We start from the raw sequence: 22887 nt of genomic DNA on the forward strand, positions 1-22887 counted from the left end.
GCCTTGGCACGGCACAGCGCGGATGTTTTGAGGAGAATGTGCGGCTGTCAGTCACCGCGCCGGTGTGAATACTGTCATTCGCAATCACAGATTCTAGTTTTTGGAAGTAGGACCAACATAAGAATTTTCACTGGAAAATGTCATCTGAACAAGTAAGTAACATCCACTTTTGTTCTGACCAACTAAGGGAAAAATAGCATTGCAGTAAATCGTGCTGATTAAATCTAACGATCGCTTATCATATCACGTCAAACCGTGCAAATTATGCTTTGTTCTCAAATTGTCAATGTTAACAACATCAGCTTTGAGTAACTACATTTAATGCCCTTCCGACCTTTATCTTTGTTTTCGCATGGGCCCAGTTGCAGTCTCTTTTTTTCTGTAGCCACTCTGAAGTCGGAACGAAGTCTTTTGCATTTTACAACGGGTGAATCTCCAGTTGTCAAATTGATTGTCCACTGATTGTCGTTTGAACCTTTCTGGATCCGCCGTCAAATTGATAAGTTTAATTATATCAAGTGCTGTGAGAAAAGGCTATAAATCTCAACCTCCAACATCCTCACACGCAATATATCCTACTAGCCGAGACTCCTTCTTTATGTGCAGATGTGACGTAATGACGCAAAGACATGCTCGAATTTCCCGCGGAAATCCACCAGTACCACTGGAATTAAAAACATTATTACAAGCTTACCGTTTTGAATCAAGATAAGGCAAGCACATAGATTTGAACACTGGCTGGTTATGTACTTGCTCAAAAATTTTTGGATTATTTTTAACCCCGAAAAAGTTACGGAATGCAGCTTTAAATTAGGGACTTTCAAACTTGTCGATTCCATAGCCCTACTTGTAAGGAACTTGTACTTGTAACCATCTTTTATATTGTTATTATACTTAAGCAAAATAACTACTGTATTACAATAATATCTGGACATTTTTTTAAAACCCACTTTTAATGTTAGAACTAGAGTATAATTCTGAAGAGAAAGATTAAAAATGAAAAGTTTTTTGTATAATAATTTTCACAACAAATATTTTTTTCCATTTTTTTCTGCCAACTTATAATCTTCAAATATTTATTTTTAGTTTCTTACTGTTAAAATATATTGTTGTCAATAAAATAATATAATTACGGTTAATAACAACCAACTAATCTTTATAAAGCTAATAATAAAAGAAATTATGCATAAAAAATATTTAATTAAAAAGCTAGTGTGTTAACTTTGAAATAAGTATATTTTCTAATTCTTTTTTCTTAAAAAAAAAATAATAATAATAATAATTCCTAGCAGTCCCTTATGGCTCCCTGGATCCCAGTTTGAAAACCCCTGTGTTAAAATCTTAAATTATCTACATAAGCAAGCACATTTAGTGTAAAATGGTCACACAGGTCCTACGCAGCCAATATCGTAATATCTGTCATCATAATCATGGCTGCATGTCTCTTTATCTGAGGCCCCATGTGTCAGTTGTGGATGTCAGAGTAAGCTCAGAATACCTGTGTTATTATGCGAGAAAGACAAAGTGTATGTATTGTTCTCAGCGTGGCCCATGCCGACAGCCCTGGGTGAGGAGTGACTCTGGAGAGATTGGTTGCTCTTCTCGGGATAGACGTTCCCAAGCTCCGTGTACACTCCTGACATCTACGGGTTGGGGCGTGGTTAGATGATACTAGGCATGATTTCATAATAGCAGTGATGACCGTGCAATGAATTGTGGATGAGCAGTAAATGGTACCCACGTGGTCGAGATCTGGGGACTCTGGGAAGGAAGTCCCATCCCCACACTGTCTTTCTTCTGGAGTCACAGGGTCAGTGAATGTTCCTGAGACACAGAGAGAGCCAGTCCAGAAACAGAGCATGTGCACTGAAAGCTGCCTGCCCTTTAGGAGCTAAAAAGAGACTGTGGGCAGTGAGCTTTAGCAGCAGCTCTGGAAGGGGGGCGGCTGAGAGGCGTACAGCGCTTGCAAGCAGTTTAAAGCTATTAAATAGATGCTGGTGAATCATAAACATGACTGAGAGGAGTTCTGACTGCTTGTTTACCCCACTAGAGTGACAGAATGGCATGGCTATAGCTGAACTAATGTTAAAATGAAGCGATGCGTAGCAGATACAGTATTCTATATAAACTATATTAGTTATATCATATTATCAGCAGGATCCAAAATGAACAATCATCAAATGAGAGTCAAAACTGATTTTTTGACTTTTTTTGTGACGTATGTAGTTTCATAGAGGGATTGAGAATAGCTTATCTCATGTATGCAAGGGGAAAATCAAAATAATTCAAATTAAATCAAAATAATAATTCAAAAGGTTGAGGGTTGAGAGAAAGTAACGCTTTTATTCAGCAAAGGTGCATTAAATTGACCAAAAGTGAAAGTAAAAACATTTTTCAAATAAATCTATATAAAAAATTATTTCTAATAAATGTTGTTCTTTTGAACTTTCTATTTATCAAATAATCCTTAATATACGTGTCACGGTTTCCACAAAAATATTAAGCAGCACAACTGTGTTCATTGATGATAATAAGAAATGTTTCTTGAGCACCAAATCAGCATATTAGAATGATTTCTGAAGGATCATGTGACACTGAAGAGTAATGACTTCTGAAAGCTTTGCCATCACAGGAAAAAAAATACATTTTAAACATAAACTTTGTAATAACATGTCAATTTATTATTATTACTGTATGTTTTGATTAAATAAATGCACCCTTGAGCATAAGAGACTTCTATATATTATTATATTATATTATTTTTGTATATGTTTAGTGTGGAAAAGGTTCATTTTGCACCCTGCTCATCGATCAAAAACCAGCACACTAACAAGTGGAAAATGACATACCCATTCCAAGGTGAGTGCCGATAATGCAGTCATCTGAGCTTCTCTCTCTCACATTGTTTTTGTGAGAGGTACCTGACACTCGCATGGAGCTGCTCCTTCTGTGTGATTCTGGACCTATCTCTGGTTCTGCAGTAATACACATGAACAATTACAATGCATTCAGGACAGAAAGCCACTAGAGGGTTGACATTCACACCGTGGACTCACGGCTAACCTGCACTCTTGAAGCCCAGGAAGCGGGCGATCTTGCTCTTGCAGTGTTCCTGTTCCTCGTAGGTCAGCAGCTGGTATATAAACTGCCAAATCAGCTGCTTGGCAGGAGTGTCCAGCACAGGAAACACATCTACAATGAGCGTGTCCACATTCCTGTTTACATATAACAGAGGAAGCCATTTTAGAATTTAATTGGCCTGCTCGCTCAGCAAGCAGTCGCACCAGCAAGCGTTATTTATTACATTTAGAAGAACCCACAGATTGTTTCTGATTATGAGTAGGCCTATCTATTTATGCTCGAGGCTGAAGCTATTTTTGAATGCTTCTCACATTTGCCTTGCCGCTGCCAAGCTGCAAAAAATCCCTCGCTGTGGGAAAAGCGTGCAATGACATTTGTAATCATATGGAAAGATGGTTACAGTCTATGAATGTCAATTAGATATGTTGCCTAGAATTGGTTAACACATTTCTAATTGTATATTTTTGGACAAACAATTGCATTGGTCACTAGTAAAGTCATACATATTAAATACAATTACTTCTCTAATTAACAGAAATTTAAGTTTGGAATAATTATGTCACGTTTTGTCTGTTTTGGTTTCATGTTCAAGGACTTTTAGTTTGTTTCTCTTTGTTTCCTATGTTCCCGCTTGTCACTGGTTGTCATGGTAATTCATTGTTTGATTGATTAGAGCACACCTGCCCCTCAGTAGTTTGGTTGTTCACATGTATATAATGCCCTCTGTTTCAGTTCCTCATTGTTTGCTGTTGTTTGTGTGATGCACGCTGTTACGTTGCTCTTCTTCTGTTTGGATTATCCTTAAATTTGGATTATGCTCATTTGTTTTTGTTAAATAAAATTCAGGTTGCATTTTCATGCTCTACACCTCATCATCATCATAATCCGTCCGTGACATTATGATTCTTTGATATTTTTGAAAGAAGTCTCTTATGCTCACCAAGGCTGCATTTATTTGATTAAAAATACTGTAAAAACAATAATTCATGAAATATTATTACAATTGAAAATATTTTCTATATTAGTATATTTTATAATGTAATTTATTCCTGCTATGGCAAAGCTGAATTTTCAGCAGCCATTACAGTCTATGGTGTCACATGATCCTTCAGAAATCATACTAATATGCTGATTTACTGCTCAATTATTAATATTGGTTCAAATTATTATCAATGTTGAAAATAGTTTTAGCTGCATTTTTGTGGAAATCATGATGGTATTCAGTATTCAAAAGAACACCATTTACTTGAAATATAAACCTTTTGGAAAATTACTGTCAAGTTTGATGCATTTAATGCATCCCCGCTGAATAAAACTATTAATTATTATTCTTTTATTTTTTTTTTACTTACCCCAAACTTTTGAATGGCAGTGTATCACAGTTTACACAAAACATATTTAGCAGAAAAAAACAGTTTTCAACAATGATAATAAGAAATGTTTCATGAGCACAAAATCAGCATATTAGAATAATTTCTGAAGGATCATGTGACACTGACGACAGGAGTAATGATGCTGAAAATTCAGCTTTGCCATCACAGAAATAAATTACATTTTAAAATACAAATTACAACAGAAAACAGTTCTTTTAAATTGTAATAATATTTCACAATATTATTGTTGTTACTGTATTTTTATCAAATAAATGCAGCTTTGGTAAGCATAAGAAACTTCTATCAACAACATAAATAAAATCTAAATTATTCCAAGCTTTTGACCTGTATACATAATACTGTTGTTAGGGTCGAAGTTGGTAAAACAACTTAGACAAGATTGTTTTTAATCTCAGTGCTGCCAACCTCAACTAATATTACACTAAGTCATGTGTCTTCTCCCACTCAAGTCATTATGAATTTTGACCTGACCTGTGCTGGAAGAACGTCTCCAGAGCTTTGCAAATGGTGTATCTTTCTTGTAGGGTGAGGAGGTGTTCAAGTTGCTGGCTGAAGGTACGGCCGTGCACGCGGATGCTGGGAGGAAGGATCTCGGCCACCCACTGCAGGGAGCTGAGGGCCGGGGAACGCGAGCGCTGGATGGTGGGGGTCTCCTCCGGCTCCGTATCTGACAGCGGATAGTCTACAGGGCCCTCTTCCACCACTAGAGAGGGCATGGCACCACTGCCCTGCAGCATGGACACCACCTTCTCATGGGAGCAGTTCCTAAATGTAAATTGAATAGAATTCATGTGTAATTTGAACAAATAATGAATTAACTATTAGCATTGATGCAGCAATTTGTTCTTCAATAGTCTAGTTAACAAGACAAAGCTGAGAAGGTTTTGTTCAAATCAAACTTAAATGATATTTTTCATTATTTAATTATCTTGAATGATATAACATCATATAACATAATGTTAGGTGACATTATATAATACTTTATGCATACTGTAATAAAGTACTTATAAATCACCTGCAAAAGAGCTAAATCATAGTTTATATTGTAGCCTCTATTGTTAATACATTAATAGGCATTCATTGTCACTGTAATTTACAAATTATTATTGTTTAATTAACTCATATATAAAGATCTTTTGAATTCTTTCTAACCCTAACTGATTTATTTTAACAAAGTGATCTCATTAGTATCTGAATGTATTTTACGTAAAGTGTGGTTATACCACACGTCTGTTTACTTATGTTTGCATGCATAGACACAAAAACACACAATACTGGCGTACCGACAGCATCTAAAACGTAAACCATTTACTTATAAACAACTTTAAAGATGTACAAATGTCTATGAATCTTTATTTAATCTATTAATATTGATTAATGGAATTAGTTGGTTGATTATATTCAATTTGTGATCAATGAGATTATGTTTCCTATTGCATTTAACGCAGTTGATTCATGGACTTAATTATATGATTTCTGTTCTGTGAGACTGGTGAGAGAAACTTTAGTTTAGAGATCGGAGAGGGATTATATAATATGGGACAAAATGGGGTGTAAGTAGCATTTTTTTAAGTAATACTTATAAATGTACACTTGGTGTTGGTGGAAAAAAATGTATTGCTATAATTCAGTGTTTGTCAGTCCCCCAGAGGCAGCATGAACTTGAGCATCTACAGTAGTCGGGTAAATTGCTGTGCTCTTGAGATTAACTACACAGCCAAGAAGCAGCTAAATCATGGCCGCAGGAAAGGGATTTACATTTAGGCCTAAATCAACAAAGGTTTGTTAAGGGGCAGAATGCACAATACAAATGTATAATATGAAATTATGAATACAGTGAATTTAATAATAGCTTGTTTCTGACCTAACTAACAGCTTTACTCAAAACAACATTGTTAACCCTCAAAATACCTCCCTTCAAATCCTCATATAACAATCACATGGAGTACTAAAAGGTGTATGTATTACTTTCACAACATATGAACATATGAAAAATAAATATTTTTAAATAAATACAAATATTTTCATCCAACCGCACACAAAGCATGCTGGGAGATGAAAACCCCCTGCCCCAATTAATGTTTAACTTGTGTTTTAGTCAATTTAAATGATTTAACTAAAACACAATTTAAATGGCACATTTGAGTTAAATCTACTTGTAATATTTACAACTATTTTTTTTTAATGTTTTTGAAAGAAGACTCTTATGCTCACCAAGGCTACTTTAAAATGATATATATTAATATCACTATTTTAATATATTTTAAAATGTAATTTATTCCTGTGATCAAAGCTGAATTTCCAGCAGCCATTACTCCAGTATTCAGTGTTACATGATCCAGAAATGATTCTAATATTCTGATTTGTTGCATTTCTTATTATTATCAGTGTTAAAAACAGTTGTGCTGCTTAACATTTTTGTGGAAACCAATATGCACTTTTTTCTGAATTTCTTTGATGAATAGGTAGTTCAAATAAACATTTATTTGAAAAATAAATATTTTGTAACAATATAAATGGATTTATTGTCACTTTTGATTAATTTAATCCATCCTTCCTGAATAAAAGTCTTAATTTATTTAAAAACCTTACTGACCCGAAACTTTTGAACAGTAGTATAAATAAAAAAATGGTTGGGAATGTAAAATTGATTATGTTTCTGAGAAATCACTTAACTACTTTGAGGCCATTTAATTTCTTAAATTCTTAAGTATATTAAGCTTGATGGCAAAGCTAATAATGTAATGGGAAATAATATCTACCCCTCAGGTGATATGAAATAATGAACAGTAATTGTACATTTACCACAGTATCTACTGTAATAACACTTCACTGACATGCAACTTTTAAAGCATCATCAAAACATGAGAAAAATAAACTCACCTCATGTCTAGGCCATTGAGGAACAATATGCGGTCTCCCGGTTTAAGGCCACATGCCTCAGCTGGACTACCTGTAATGGGAAAACGGGTTTGTGACTGAGAATAAAACCTCAGACACATACGGTAAATAATAAACACACCCACAAATAGTGAATCTTATGGATGTGTAATACTGCTGCCATTTGTGATTGTTTGTAATTAAAACACAACAAGATACTCCGTCAAAGGGTCTGAGAGGGTTTGTAATCTGTTTTCTCATCACGATGCTGGACTCCTACTTGTTTTCATAAGCAGGGTGGCTGAGTCAGTGTTAACTAGCCACAGCACAGGCCTGCAGTGGGCGAATATCGTCATACAGACCCTCACACACTTACCGCCCTCACTCCACTCGCAACGTACAATTGTGCAGACTTCAGTACAAATGTACCCAAAGCTTGTTCATTAGTACAGCAGCCCACTCCTTCCTTTTTCACAATGCACCAAAAAAAAAAAAACTACATCCCCTTGAAACAAGCCTCTGACCACAGCTGTGCTTTCCATGTGCCTTTTTATTACAGCCGTCTCTGTAGTCTATATGCGATATGACCCTCAACATGCCACAAAAACCGGTGGCTGGTGGCAAAAATATGACGGTAAAAATTAATTTCTAGAGCTAGATCTGTATCCCAGGATGTATAATTCTGCATCAGATCAGAAACCTTGAGAAAAAGAAAAGCCTGATTCACCTGCGAGTCAGTGCTCTTTTCACTCTGATAAGTACTGAAAGGTAGCAAGTGCTTATCGTTATTCATCACAGTTTCATACGCACCTGCCATTACGGCGTCGATCCACACAGGAGCATGACCTCTCAGAGTAAAGCCAAAACTCTTCTTACCCCGGTACACACGGATTGTTCTGCAGAGGAAGTAAAAGAGGGATTAGTGACTATACTGACTGAAGGTGTGGTAATATACAATACTTAGATTCTTACACTTTCTGAAGAACATGTCTGTGCAAAACTGCCACATTGTTAGGGTGTAGTGTGTGGTTGCTATGTAGCTGCTAAGGTGCTATGAGTGGGTTTTTTCACACATGCTAAGGTGTTCTGGGTGGTTTCTTACTGTCCCAAGTCAAAGCAGTTGCCAAGGTGTTGTTTTGCGGTTGCTAAGGTGTTCTATGTTGTTGCTAGGGCTTTGATTGGGTGTTCTGGGTGGTTTCTTACAGGCCCAGGTCAAAACAGTTGCCAAGGTGTTGTTTTGCGGTTGCTAAGGTGTTCTATGTTGTTGCTAGGGCTTTGATGGGTGTTCTGGGTGGTTTCCTACTGGCCTAGGTCAAAACAGTTGCCAAGGTGTTGCTTTACCGTTGTGTGGTTGCTAGAGCATTGCGGTTGCGCTCTGTGTAGTTGCTAGGTGGTTACCTACAAGCTCAGGTCAAAAGAGCAGTTGCCAAGGTGTTGCTTTACGGTTGCTAGGGTGTTCTGGGTGGTTTCTTACTGGCCCAAGTCAAAACAGTTGCCATGGTGTTGTTCCGTGGTTGCTAGGTGGTTTCTAGGGCATTGCTGGAGTGTTTTGTGTGGTTGGTAGGTGGTTACTTGCTGGCTCAAGTCAAAAGAGCAGTTGCCAAGGTGTTGTTTTGTGGTTGCTAAGGTGTTTTAGGTTGTTGCTAGGGCTTTGATGGGGTGTTCTGGTTGGTTTCTTACTGGCCCAATTCAAAAAAGTTGCCATGGTGTTGCTTAGTGGTTGCTAGGGTGTTCTGGGTGGTTGATAAAGCATTGATGGGGTGTTCTGTGTGGTCGCTAGATGGTTACTTAAAGGCTCAAGTCAAAAGTTGCAGTTGCCGTGGTGTTGTTCTAAAGAAATCTAAAACTTTACAAGTTCAGTATGGAGTACCGCAAAGCTCAGTACTAGGACCGTAGCTTTTCACCCTGTACATGCTACCCTTGGGAGATATCATTAGGAAGCATGGCATTAGTTTTATGCTGATGATATTCAACTCTATATTTCTTCGTGCCCCGAAGAAACTTAATTCACAAAATTAACAGAATACATAGATGATATAAAAAATTGGAGGACTAGTAATTTCCTACTACTTAATTCTGAAAAAACAGAGTTTCTAATTATTGGACAAAAAAACTCTGCACGTATTAACCTAGAATACTATTTAACACTTGATGGCTGCTCCGTCAAGTCTTTGTCGTCAGTTAGGAACCTGGGTGTGCTCTTTAATACCAATCTCTCATTTGAAAGCCACATTTCTAGCATCTGTAAAACTGCATTCTTCCATCTTAAAAATATATCTAAATAACGACATGCTTTCAATGAAAAATGCGCTCATGTGCTCATGACCTCAAGGCTTGATTATTGTAATGCTATTATGGGTGGTTGCCCTGCATGCTTAATAAACAAACTCCAGCTGGTCCAAAAAGCAGCAGTTAGTTCTGACTAGAACCAGGAAGGATGACCATATTAGCCCAGTTCTGTCAACACTGCATTGGCTCCCTATTAAACAACGTATACATTTTAAAATATTGCTGATTACTTACAAAGCACTGAATGGTTTAGCTCCCCAGTACTTGAGCGAGCTCTTAACGCATTATAGTCCTTCACGTCCATTACGATCTCAAAATTCTGGCCAGTGGATAATACCTAGAAGAATATAAAAATTAACTGCAGGCGGTAGATCATTTTCTTATTTAGCACCTAAACTTTGGAATAGTCTTCCTAGCATTGTTCGAGAAGCAGACACACTCTGTCAGTTTAAATCTAGACTAAAATTAGGCTATAAAATCTATTAGGCTGCATAAATTAGGCCAGCCGGAATCTGGAGCACTTCCAATAACACCCGATGTACACGTTATATCATAAGATGAATGGCATCTACGCTAATGTTAGTCTTTCTGCTTATTCCGAGGTTTACTGTAATCAGCTGGATCCGGGCCGTATCCAGATCAGATGGTGGACCTGCGCCTATACACGACCACAACGCATTATGTAGTCAGATGGATCCTGGCCGTATCCAGATCAGATGGTGGACCTGCGCCTAGACATGACCACAACGCATCCCTGAAGTGTCAGCAGAGATTGTGTCAACTAGACTCTCCCCTGTGAAGGCCTCACCGACACGACAGCCAGTGACACTGATCCTCAACAAACTTGTCTCCATACCGGCATGATGACTTCTGACCTGTAATACTGAGCTGGACAATGACATCACTGTATTGTCCAGAGCGGCTATATATATATAAATGAACTAAATTATTAACTTTTTTTACAATGAAAATGAACCATCACTGAACTTCCTTAAACTGGATTATATCGCTATTTTCTTCTAGATCTGCTGTACAGCCGAAACAAGCTTTGTTGCAATATTTTCCTGTTATCACTGTAAAAGCTGCTTTGAAACAATCTGTATTGTAAAAGGCGCAATGTAAATAAAGGTGACTTGACTTGTTTTGTGGTTGCTAAGGTGTTCTAGGTGGTTGCTAGGGCATTGATGGGGTGTTCTGTGTGGTTGCTTACTGGCTTAATTCAAAAGAGCAGTTGTGGTTCTAGGATGGTTGTTATAAATTGCTGGGTGTTTGCTATTAGTCAAGTCCCTAGACATAGGTTTTACTCAAAAACTCTATTTTTATATCTATACAAGACTTATGAAACAAGCTCCATTAATGAAAACTGATCCTAGTTTGTTTATTGACAGTACATGGCCAACATATTTCAGAGGCCAAACATCCAAATACTGATTCATAGCAATTTATTCATTTGATAATGATCTATATTAAACAAAACAGACAAGTATCCCAAAGCACCACTTGAATGGCCATATAAGATGCGATTTCCCAGCGTCTTAAAGAAAACCTATGACATATCATTAGAGTAAAGCAAGCCTTAGCAGTTGCTGTGGCAACACCTCAAGGCAACACTGGAACCACTGAGTAAACAGAGATAAAGGAAAGCAATTGAAACATTTGCTTCTTGTCGCAGAGCTATTTTACACAAGGTGGGTCGCTAGAATCAAACACTGATGGCGGATTAGAAAGGGGATGACAGATACACAAAGACACGTTCAAAAAATAGAAAACCCTCTATGGGGGTTACATAAGGACTGAGCCAAGGAAGCATTATTTATTGAAGAGCAGGTGAGGAATATAGCCTAGTCTACAGGGTATCAGCACATCAGATCTACTTTTGCTGTAGTATTTAATAATCTAAACACTCTGCTTGATACTTCCCCAGTAATACTTAAGACAGCATTTCCAATTCTCAAATAAAGAATACTGATGACATCATATAGAAAGGCACACTGTAAATGTCCATTACAAGCAAATGTACAAGAGGAAAAACCAAACAACAAGAGGATCTGCTTTTGTTTTGATTGAAATTCAAATAAGCAGCTTCATGGCTTGAATGTGATATGATGGCAATTTTCCATTTGGGTTAAGTCACGATTTTAATGATCAAAATAGTGTGATAAGCTGATTATATATCCTGCATTATAAAACACTCAAGCAGTAGATCATCATATGAAAAAGTGCTCGTGATGTGGACAGTCTGTGCATGTGTGTGTGCATGTGTGTGTGAAAACAAATAGTGCTTCTCTCACCCACCCACACACAAAGTCTCCCACATATAACACAGTGTTCTATGCGTTTGAGGAGACTTCCTGCAGTGTTTTGGGATAAAACTGTCTTTTCAAAACAGCATGGAAGATGAAATCTAACAGCTAATTTTTTCACACATAAAATAATAGGACATCGAAAAGGAAACACCGAAACATGAAAGGAACATCGAAAAGCTACCACATTAAGGCAGCATATGATACATACCTCTGGTTGGCTCCAGTGACATAGTGGCTGGAAGACATGGTGGTGCTCTTCCTAAGGCCACGGTCGGATTGGGCCGGTTCATCTGCAGTATCTCTGGGCACAGAACTGGCCCGTTTCGAGCCTTGAGGACGCTCGTGGTGGTCTTGACTTCGGCTCCGGCGGAGCCTGTTTTGGGGCTCGCCAAGGCTCTTGCTACGACACACACGGTTGAGGAGACTCTGAGAGACGGCTTCATCAAAGCGCTGCCGATGCTTCTTGGGAATGAAGATCCTGGCAAACATGGTCACAGGAAGGCAACAGAGAAAAAAGGTTTAAATCAGCTACGAGGAGCCATTATCGTTCAGACTCTTTAAAGGTTGCTAGTTCAATTCAGACAGTCAGGTTTCCCATCCAATGGTTTCTATCAGGAACCAAAGTGAAGAAGCTTCGGTTTCGAGTCCAACGCAGTTATTAGGATGAGGAGGATCACTGTGAGACTTGTTTAAAATCCATGAGTATATTCAATAGTGATGGATGGAGAACAGGAAAGGGTAACAGAGGCAAGAAAAAACTCAAAGTAAGCCGAGTAATGAAGGACATCCAGATTTTTCATCGAATTCCAACATGTTGCAGCCTCTCTGAGTACTGTCTTCATCTGAAACTCCCACTCCAGAAGCTCTGGTACAGATACCAGAATCCAGCAATAGCAAAGGTGTGGGAGTATATAACACTACCGCCTCTCTCTCTCTCTCTCTCTCTCTCTCTCTCTCTCTCTCTCTCTCTCTCTCTCTCTCTCTCTCCTTATTCCTCATTCTCTTTTTGCTGTTAGTGATGTTTCAATGCTCTCTGGGAAGAGCATCAAATTTTAGATGCACTAGCAAATTCTTTCACTTGTAGCATGACATTCGAAATATAATTGAAGAGATTCAGCGCATACTGAAATTAGTGAAACAATTTGAACTGTTTGGGAAAAACATTTGACAGACAGGAAGCAAAACCAATTTTGACTGTGATTATAGCTTCGCCTTTATAAGATGGAGTATAAAAATAAGGCCATGTTTGTCACATTTATGCAACGTTGGCGGTTATGGAAAAGCCTGTTATGCCACCCACCAGAAAAACAGTAAAAAGACCCCAACTGAAAAACCTCAGCAAATGTAACCTTAGTAACCTTGAGTGTAACGTCAGCGCAATTCTGTCTGCTTTGTTCTCTGAAGGTGATGCACTGACATTAGCATTTCTGTGTGTTGATCAAATAAAAAGCACATTCATTTTCTGAGTCATGGCATAAATTCTCTTGATATTTGTAGGTCTCTATTGTCACTGACAAACTATTTATTTGATGAGGCTAATAGGTTATAAAAACACAAACTGAATGTAATTAATTTCTTTTCTTTATATCACATACACCATTTAAATACTAAACATATCAGAGCTGCTTACACAAATGCTCCATAGATATTAAAGGGATAGTTCGGCCAAAAATGATATTTAACCCATGATTTACTCACCCTCAAGCCGTTCGAGATGCATATGTCAATCATTTTTCAGACGAACACATTTTCAGTTATTTTAGAAAATATCTTAGATCTTTCAGTGGTTATAATGTCAAGTTATGGGGTCCACTCCTTCAAGTCCCAAAAATGTGCATGCATCCTTCACAAAAGTAATCCATCCGGCTCCAGGGGGATAAACGAAGGCCTTCTGAGGGTAATCCGTGCGGTTTTGTCGTAAAAATATACATATTTAAAACTTTATAAATGAAAATAACTGGCTTCCGGCAACGGTCGACACGTGTTCACGGGAGATGGATGCCGGCGTATGACGTAGAACGAACGCGACTCAATATCCTCTTCTCTAATATCAAAATCCTCCGACATTTTCTTTTAAATACACGTTTTTTTTTTTTTTTAATCGTTTTTTAAATCGCGGAAATCCTGAGTGGAGTTTTGTTTTGCTCTGCTCTCTGGCTGCGCTGTCGCGTTCGTTCTACGTCACGACGCTATCCATCTCCCGTGAACGCGTGTCGACCGTTGCCGGAAGCCAGTTATTTTCATTTATAAAGTTTTAAATATGTATATTTTTACAACAAAACCGCACGGATTACCCTCAGAAGGCCTTCGTTTATCCCCCTGGAGCCGAATGGATTACTTTTGTGAAGGATGCATGCACATTTTTGGGACTTGAAGGAGGTGGACCCCATTACTTGACATTATAACCACTGAAAGATCTAAGACATTTTCTAAAATAACTGAAAATGTGTTCGTCTGAAAAATGATTGACAAATGCATCTCGAACGGCTTGAGAGTGAGTAAATCATGGGTTTAATATCATTTTTGGCCGAACTATCCCTTTAAGGGATAGTCCATGAATATTCTGTCATCGCTTACTCACCCAAAGAGAATTTAAAAAAATATATCTATTTCTGTTTTCATACAGATTTGGAATGACATGAGGCAGAGTAAATTATGACAATTTTCATTTCTGGGTGAACTATCCCTTTAAGTAAAACATATCCACATCGCTTCACATACAAGCAAATTACTTCATAATTTTATAAGCACAGTCTCTATCAATCTGTAATATCTGTAGGTGCTATGCAATCATAACAATTTACTTGGAAATATGATTTAAAATTATACAGTTTCACAATAACATTTGTCTCTCCCCATTGCCTGGGTGACAGTAGTGACAAAAACACACCATTAGACAATTCTAGAGAGAAGAGTTGCCTCAGGTTCACATTATTATGGTGGCGCAACAATCGCTGCATTAATGGCAGCAGTTTTAGACAGCAGGCAAGAATAAATAAAGCATTAAGTGCCCTAACAGGCCATTACACACCTCAATACTACAGCACTAGCATGAGTATTCTGAATGAGAGCATACACCAGAGTGCATTAACATTTATTGAGCTTCTCAGAAAATGTGGACGGAACTAACATTGCCAGACTGAATTTGCATTTGTAAAGTGAAATTTATTTAAGGGGGCAGATGGTGCCATGCTCTGCCTATTTTCTAACCAAATGCGATTGCTATTAAGAAAAAACATTTTGAGCAAAGGTTAATATGAGTAGCTCTGTTTTAATATCTTAATTATATACTCTGACCGCACAATGACAAACTTATTATTAATTCTGTTTCAGTTCACTGTAATCCAAAAATGATTTCAAAATTATTTAAGCAGTTCTCTCTGTTTGTGGGAAAAGTAAAAGTAAAAATATGAATAATTAAACTAGTGAAGAATACAGAAATCAGATTAACAAGCCACATATCTCTAAAATAAATATCATTGGCACAACATGAACACAAACCTTTTTTACATGAACAGTTAAAATCTTAGACATGAAGTTTTACGGCAAAGACAAAACCATTTCATAACCATTTTGCAGATGAATCAACATTCACAATCATGTTCTCAGCAAAATACTGCATAATATTGAATAGATAAATTCCATTTAGATCGATGAATAATGAATAATATTAAAGTTTGATGAAAGGTACTCACCCACAGCAACTCATCTTTTAGTGTATCATGACTCAGAACAAGATGAAAGTGAAGTGACTACTTAAACGATATATTTAGAACAATGAGTGTCACTTTAACCCAACTGAACAGCCTCTGAGCCATCAAGAACTATTGACTGCAACTGCCTCGAGACCGCTGCCTCACTACAATGACATGCAGAAGATCAGCACTGAAGAGAAACTGAGACGTTTGTCTAAAAGTGAAGATTAAATGATACCAGTGTGATATGATTTTATCAATTCATGTGTTTAATTGGGTGAACTGTACATTAATTGACCCTCAACAACTATAAACTTGCATGTGCACATATCTGTACACATATAATGTGTGTGATGCTACTTCAGTAGGTGGGGATAGTATGGCTTATTGGATACAAGCTACTGTAAGTGGTAAAATATATTCAATGTATATGAAAAAACTGTATTAGGCTTACACTACAGTTCAAAGGGTTGGGATCAGTAAGATTTTCTGTTTAAGAAATTAATACTTTCATTCAGCAAGGATGCCTTAAATTGATAAAAAGTGCCAATTAAAACATGTAAAATGTTACAAAAGATTCCTATTTCAAACAAATGCTGTTCTTTTGAACTTTCTATTTATCAAAGAATACTGAAAAAATGTATCACTTTTCCACAATGTTAAGCAGCACAACTGTTTTCTGAAGGATCATGTGACTCAGAAAAAAATTCAGCTTTGCTGTCACAAGAATAAATTACATTTTAAAACATATTCAGTTATTTTAAAGTTTAAACTATAATAATATTTCTCAGCCTCCCTGGGAAAGTCTATGCCAGGGTACTGGAGAGGAGAATACGGCCGATAGTAGAACCTCGGATTCAGGAGGAACAGTGTGGTTTTCGTCCAGGCCGTGGAACACTGGACCAGCTCTATACCCTCTACAGGGTGCTGGAGGGCTCATGGGAGTTTGCCCAACCAGTCCACATGTGTTTTGTGGATTTGGAGAAGGCATTCGACTGTGTCCCTCGTGGCGGCCTGTGGAGGGTGCTCCGGGAGTATGGGGTCCGGGGTCCTTTACTAAGGGCTGTCCGGTCCCTGTACGACCAAAGCAGGAGCTTGGTTCGCATTGTCGGCAGTAAGTCAGACTTGTTCCCGGTGCGTGTTGGACTCCGGCAGGGCTGCCCTTTGTCGCCGGTTCTGTTCATGATTTTTATGGACAGAATTTCTAGGCGCAGCCAGGGGCCGGAGGGTTGTTTGGTGACAACACGATTTCATCTCTGCTCTTTGCAGATGATGTTGTCGTGTTGGCTTCATCAAACCAGGACCTTCAGCGTGCACTGGGACGGTTTGCAGCCGAGTGTGAAGCGGCTGGGATTAGAATCAGCACCTCCAAATCCGAGGCCATGGTCCTCAGTCGGAAAAGGGTGGCTTGCCCACTTCAGGTTGGTGGAGAGTTCCTGCCTCAAGTGGAGGAGTTTAAGTATCTTGGGGTTTTGTTCACGAGTGAGGGAAGGATGGAACGGGAGATTGACAGACGGATCGGTGCAGCTTCTGCAGTAATGCGGTCCCTGTACCGGTCTGTCGTGGTGAAGAAAGAGCTGAGCCGCAAGGCGAAGCTCTCGATTTACCAGTCAATCTACGTTCCTACTCTCACCTATGGTCATGAGCTTTGGGTCATGATCGAAAGGACAAGATCCCGGATACAAGCGGCCAAAATGAGCTTTCGCCGCAGGGTGGCTGGGCGATCCCTTAGAGATAGGGTGAGAAGCTCGGTCACTCGGGAGGAGCTCAGAGTAGAGCCGCTGCTCCTCCACATTGAGAGGGGTCAGTTGAGGTGGCTCGGGCATCTTTTCCGGATGCCTCCTGGACGCCTTCCCGGGAAGGTGTTCCGGGCGCGTCCCACTGGGAGGAGACCCCGTGGAAGACCTAGGACACGCTGGAGAGACTATGTCTCCCGGCTGGCCTGGGAACGCCTCGGTGTCCCCCCGGAAGAGCTGGAGGAAGTGTCTAGGGAGAGGGAAGTCTGGGCATCTCTGCTTAGACTGCTGCCCCCGCGACCCGGTCCCGGATAAGCGGGAGAAGATGGATGGATAATATTTCACAATTATTACTGTTATTTATTTATTTCAAATAAATGCAGCCTTGGTAAAAAATCTTACCGACACCAAACTCTTGTTCTCTATTATCTTTCTCACTTCAAAGCATTCAGTTTCCTGAATAACGAATAACAACAAACTTGTGTTAACTACTCTAACTGAGGATGGCACAACAGACAATGACACCTTAAACTGGCTTGTCTATGTGGCCTAAATGAGGGATTTCTAGAAATTATGATTGCGCCCAGATAGATATTTGTTGTCAACTAAAAGAGCATAGCTCAAATGTTTTGGGAACTGGCTAATGTCCTAGTAGGCCAATGCAAACTAAATCTACCCAGATAGGCTTAAAATCCATCCCAGATAATGTTCAAATGTAACGGATCAAAACATACTGAATAACAAATACTAAGTGGTTAATTTCTTTTCACAAATGCCCTGTATTCAACATCAGCACATTTAGCATTACATAGTACAACAATAACAGGGAACTCAAGATCCCCAAGCTGCTGAACATATGGTGACATCCCCATGCACTTCCCTTTACCAGATTCATCTCTAAAGAGGATTACACGCAGTGACAAAGGTTATTATCTCATAAGACAAAGGAACAACACCTACTGTGCAGAGAAAAATAGCTTGTCTCTGTTTAGCAAACATGATATTAAACCCTTTGTATAACCTTAATGATGTTCTTCCTTATAAATTGACTTGAAGTAGGTGAAAATGTACAGGTAAAATATTTTACTTGATTTACCTTGCACATCAAACATCTTCACCAAACTAAAACTAATATACACATATTTCTTAGAACTGCATAAACTACCATTCAAAAGCTTTTTTTTGAAAGACATTAAAAACAATTTCAATATGGATGCATTTAAATTAATCAAACGTTGCAGTTAAGACATTTATAATATTACAAAAGATTTTGACTTCAAATAAATGCTGTTGTTTTTATCAACCATTTATCAAAGAATAAAAAAATGCATCACGGTTTTCGCATAAATATTAAGCAGCACAACTGTTTTTAACTGTGATAATAATAAGAAATGTCATATTATTATAAGAAATTGGCTGTAAATCACCAAATCAGGATATTAGAATGATTTGTGAAAGATCATGTGACACTGAAGACTGGAGTAATGATGCTGAAAATTCAGCTTTGCCAACACAGGAATAAATTATATTTTAAAATATATTAAAATAGGAAGCAGTTATTTTAAACTGTAATAAAATTTCACAATTTTCCACTTATTTTTGATCAAATAAATACAGCCTTGGTAAGCATGAGAGACTTCTTTTAAAAAAGATCAAAGAAAAAAATCATGCAGACCCCACATTTTTGAAAGGTATATTATAATCAAACATCTAATTAAGTGAAAACATCTAAAAACGTATCACTTGCTAGACTGTGTAAGCTGACCTAATAAGCATCACTTGCCAAACAGCTTGACAGAGTCCAGAGACAAGCCAACAAATGGATCAACACTAGAATTCTCTGTCAGTGCCGTCTTATGTTATTGACCCAGTTGGCATTGAGGCGTAGGCTTTACTGGAAAGGGAATTTCACTATTAACAGTGTCAGCATACATCAGAGGGTTAGAAGATTATCAGTTTGCATTGCAGCACCAGATGGAGACACATCTATCAGTGTCCTTTTTAGGTCAACCCAGTTTATACAGAAAGCCATGCTAATTAATTATCTCACTGCAAATATGTCCCTCATAGTATGACTTTCTAGAACATAATAATAAAAGCAGCAAAACATTTACTAAAAACTTATTCATATATTTAGCAAAACCTATCCTATACTAAACTGATGCCCTCTGGTGGCCTTCAATCTGTTCTGCACGACTAAAAACTTATTCATATATTTAGCAAAACCTATCCTATACTAAACTGATGCCCTCTGGTGGCCTTCAATCTGTTCTGCACGGCTAAATACAGTAGCTGAAAACATCTGGGTCAGAGAGTGGACCTGAGATCAAAAATTAATGAGCACTGTATGTGGCAGATTGAGTTGTCATGGATACCTGATGTTTGAGATGAGCTGTTGCTGCTCTTCGGTTGTCAAGATGTCAGGAAGAACGGAAGCAAGCCAGTCTACCTTCCTCTCGGCAGCAAACTGTTTCAGCACAGCAAAAAGTTTCTCTTTCACCTCTGGATCGTTCCTCAAAATCTCCTCAACCTGAAAAAGGAATGATAGCGATATTGTACACCGATTCATAAAAGCGCATTCAAAGTCTGTCAGATAAACTCACTCACCCTCCTGTTGAACTCCAGAGCCTTGTGTTTGCGGTCCTGACGCAAGCCGTCTGTGTCTTTCAGAGACCCCTCTATGCATCCGCTGCTGCGTTTCTGACGACTGCCCATGCACAGCACCCCGAGACGCAGTGTTCGGCCCTGAGAGGCCTTTATCAAAGCGGCGGCCATCTCATGGTGCTTCACAGGGATCCCATTCACCTCCATGACATAATCTCCAGCTCGGAGACCACTACGACCCGCTGGGGAGCAGGGGGAGCAATCCTCCACCAGCAGGGGGCAGTCTCCCACTATAGTGAATCCAAAGCGACCATCAGGGCCTGGAGTGATATCCATCTGCAGACAGTCAGTGAAATGCAACAGATTTTACCCATTGATATAGATAGAAACAGAATATATAATTGTATATGTACTTTTATGCCATTTATACTTATTGGCAGATACTATTTGCAGGTTCATTAGTTAACATTAGTTAAATACCTTAGTTAACATGAACTATGAATGAACAATACTTCTTCAGCATTTATTAATCTTAGTTCATATTAATTTCAACATTTACTAATAGATTATTAAAATCAAATGTTGTATTTGTGAACATTAGCTAATGCACTGTGAACTAACATGAACAAACAATGAACAACTGTATTTTCATTAACTTACATGAACAAATGTTAATAAAAACTGTAACAAATGTATTGCTCATTGTAAGTTTATGTTAGTTAATACATTAACTAATGTTAACTAATGAACCTTATTGTAAAGTGTTACCGTTTATTGTAATACCACAAAAAAGTATGCAGTAATAACATATTCAGTGTACATGATTATATTAATTAAAAGGAAACTATGTAACTTTTTAGTTTAAAATTGAACAAATTTATAAAATGATCAAGTACAGCATGAAGCTATTTTGTTTTTTGTCTTATCCTGAATCACTACGGTATGCCTATAATAAGTGTTTATTTTCGTATAGATACTGTAAAATTAAATTCCGGGACTTTCAAGGACTTTTCAAGCTCTATTTTTTTACAATCAGAAATGTCACTTATCAAACAATATCTTTATTATCTTTCAAATTGTAAAAAAGGTAAATAAATAACTAAATAAAAACATACTAATAAAACAAATGGACAGACTAAAATTGATTTCCAGAAATGCATTTCCAGCCAGTCATTTTAAATCCCCTTAACCATTGAAAGGATACTATGATAAAAATATCGCTTTCCTTATTTTAACTGATTTTATTCCCTATGAATATACAGTATTATTGACCTGAAGAATGAAAGCTGTATCATATACTTGGAAATATACAATATAAGCAATATCCCGCTCATTAATCATTCATCAATTTATATCAGACTATTAAAGACCAGGCTGGACGCCAAACGTAAAAGTACCTGCATTACTTGCCATATATATGAACAGAGAGAAGTAGCTCTGGCTATAATGTTCTTCCACAAGACGCATGCAGTTTTGTTTATTAACCGATACAGTGCCGAAAGTTACATAGTGTACCTCTAAAATCATAAATAGATGCTGCCTTATTTGGACATTATTTGTCCCTATCCATAAAGCCTTCTTTTACACCTATCCAATAAACACTTAATTCCCACTATTAAATACCGTTAGACACTTTATTTCCATTTTTCGATTTTTTTTTTTTTTTTTTTTTTTAAATAAAAGCCTTTCCAAGCTGATATGCGAGATGAATGAGTTCGGAAAATGGCAGATTCGAACTCGCATCAAAAGCTAATGCCACTTGCCTTACTTTCCGTGCCACTGATCCTGTTCTCAACAGGACTTCTTTGTAATTTTGTCTTGCTCAATCAGACAATAGTGGGCAAAGTTAGTGTAAATAGCCTGTGCCAACAAGGTGGTCTATTAGCACTTGGTGTAAATAGACTAGACACTCTGCCAGTTAGTACATTCTGACAAAAAGTGAGCATCATGTAATTGACCCACCTGTTGGATGCGTGAAACCACTCCGATACTGGGCGGGATGTTTCGTTGTGACTGGGCAAGGGCAATAACCTCTTGAGCACTGAGACTGGAAACATTCTGCCCCTCAATCTCCAAGACCTGGTCTCCAGGTTGCAGTCCAGACAGGTGAGCACTGCTTCCCTCTTCCACAGTCAGGATGTAGCTGGGCCCGTTCCCCCCTATCTGAAAGCCAAACTCCTCTGGCCAGCTCTGGTTGGATGCTGGCATGGTGAGGACTGTGAAAAAGATGGCAAATAAAAGGATAATGTAAAGGGTCCAAATGTCAATCAGCCAAGACCTGCTTATCCACACCAGAATGATCAAGTTCCTGAGAAAAATGGAAATTTGCACTGCAGACACATGCTTAAACCAGACACTAAAATATGTCAAGCACCTAAAATAAATACACCTGGAAGCTACAATGTGCCAAGATTTGTGAATTTCTGCCTATCCTGACAAGACAAAGTAATGCAGGCCTACATAAAGAGAACCACGTAACCTTCACTAAATACAGAGTCTCAGCTGATACATTAGACCTCCCAGTAACATTGACCTCATTGAAAAAGAACAGAGGCTCCCAAATCATCCGATATTAGAAGACAGATTTGCCTGAACACAGCATCAGCAACATGAAACTCAAGTTCATTGCATAGCAAGTGCTCCCTAGTGAAACCAGAACACAAAAAGACATTCAAATAACCCCACTATCAACATTCACAATTAAACGGCTGGTAAAATATTGTGTTTATGGGTCAGTCCATGCAAAGCCTAGGCCTGTAGATTGATAGAAGGTCATTCATAAAAGTATTAGCCTACTTGTGCATCTAAATTGACTTTAAATGTGCTGCTGAGAGAAAGTCATGTTAGTATTAATACAACATTATACTACTAATACGAAATTCTTGAACACTAAACACTTACT

At 38.1% G+C, this 22887-nt stretch overlaps 2 protein-coding genes across 2 annotated transcripts in view; one reads left to right on the top strand and one right to left on the bottom strand.

Annotated features, from left to right (window-relative positions):
• Positions 1-5111, top strand: part of arhgap17a (Rho GTPase activating protein 17a) — a 56634-nt gene extending 51523 nt beyond the window's left edge. Inside the window, exon 21 of the mRNA XM_081392773.1 lies at positions 5000-5111. The gene's annotated coding sequence lies outside the window, so the exon portion shown is untranslated. The remainder of the gene's footprint in view (positions 1-4999) is intronic.
• grid2ipb (glutamate receptor, ionotropic, delta 2 (Grid2) interacting protein, b) overlaps positions 1-22887 on the bottom strand; it is a gene marked incomplete at its 5' end in the record, with an annotated part of 36683 nt that overhangs the window by 13709 nt on the left and 87 nt on the right. The window contains 11 exon segments of the mRNA XM_081392772.1: positions 1499-1643; positions 1742-1824; positions 2850-2975; positions 3064-3215; positions 4947-5240; positions 7359-7428; positions 8166-8251; positions 12159-12428; positions 19757-19911; positions 19989-20321; positions 21948-22201. Coding sequence (XP_081248898.1) covers positions 1499-1643; positions 1742-1824; positions 2850-2975; positions 3064-3215; positions 4947-5240; positions 7359-7428; positions 8166-8251; positions 12159-12428; positions 19757-19911; positions 19989-20321; positions 21948-22201 — 1968 coding nt within the window.

Source organism: Scardinius erythrophthalmus (genome assembly GCF_964197995.2).
Source record: "Scardinius erythrophthalmus genome assembly, chromosome: 18".
NCBI lineage: Eukaryota > Metazoa > Chordata > Actinopteri > Cypriniformes > Leuciscidae > Scardinius > Scardinius erythrophthalmus.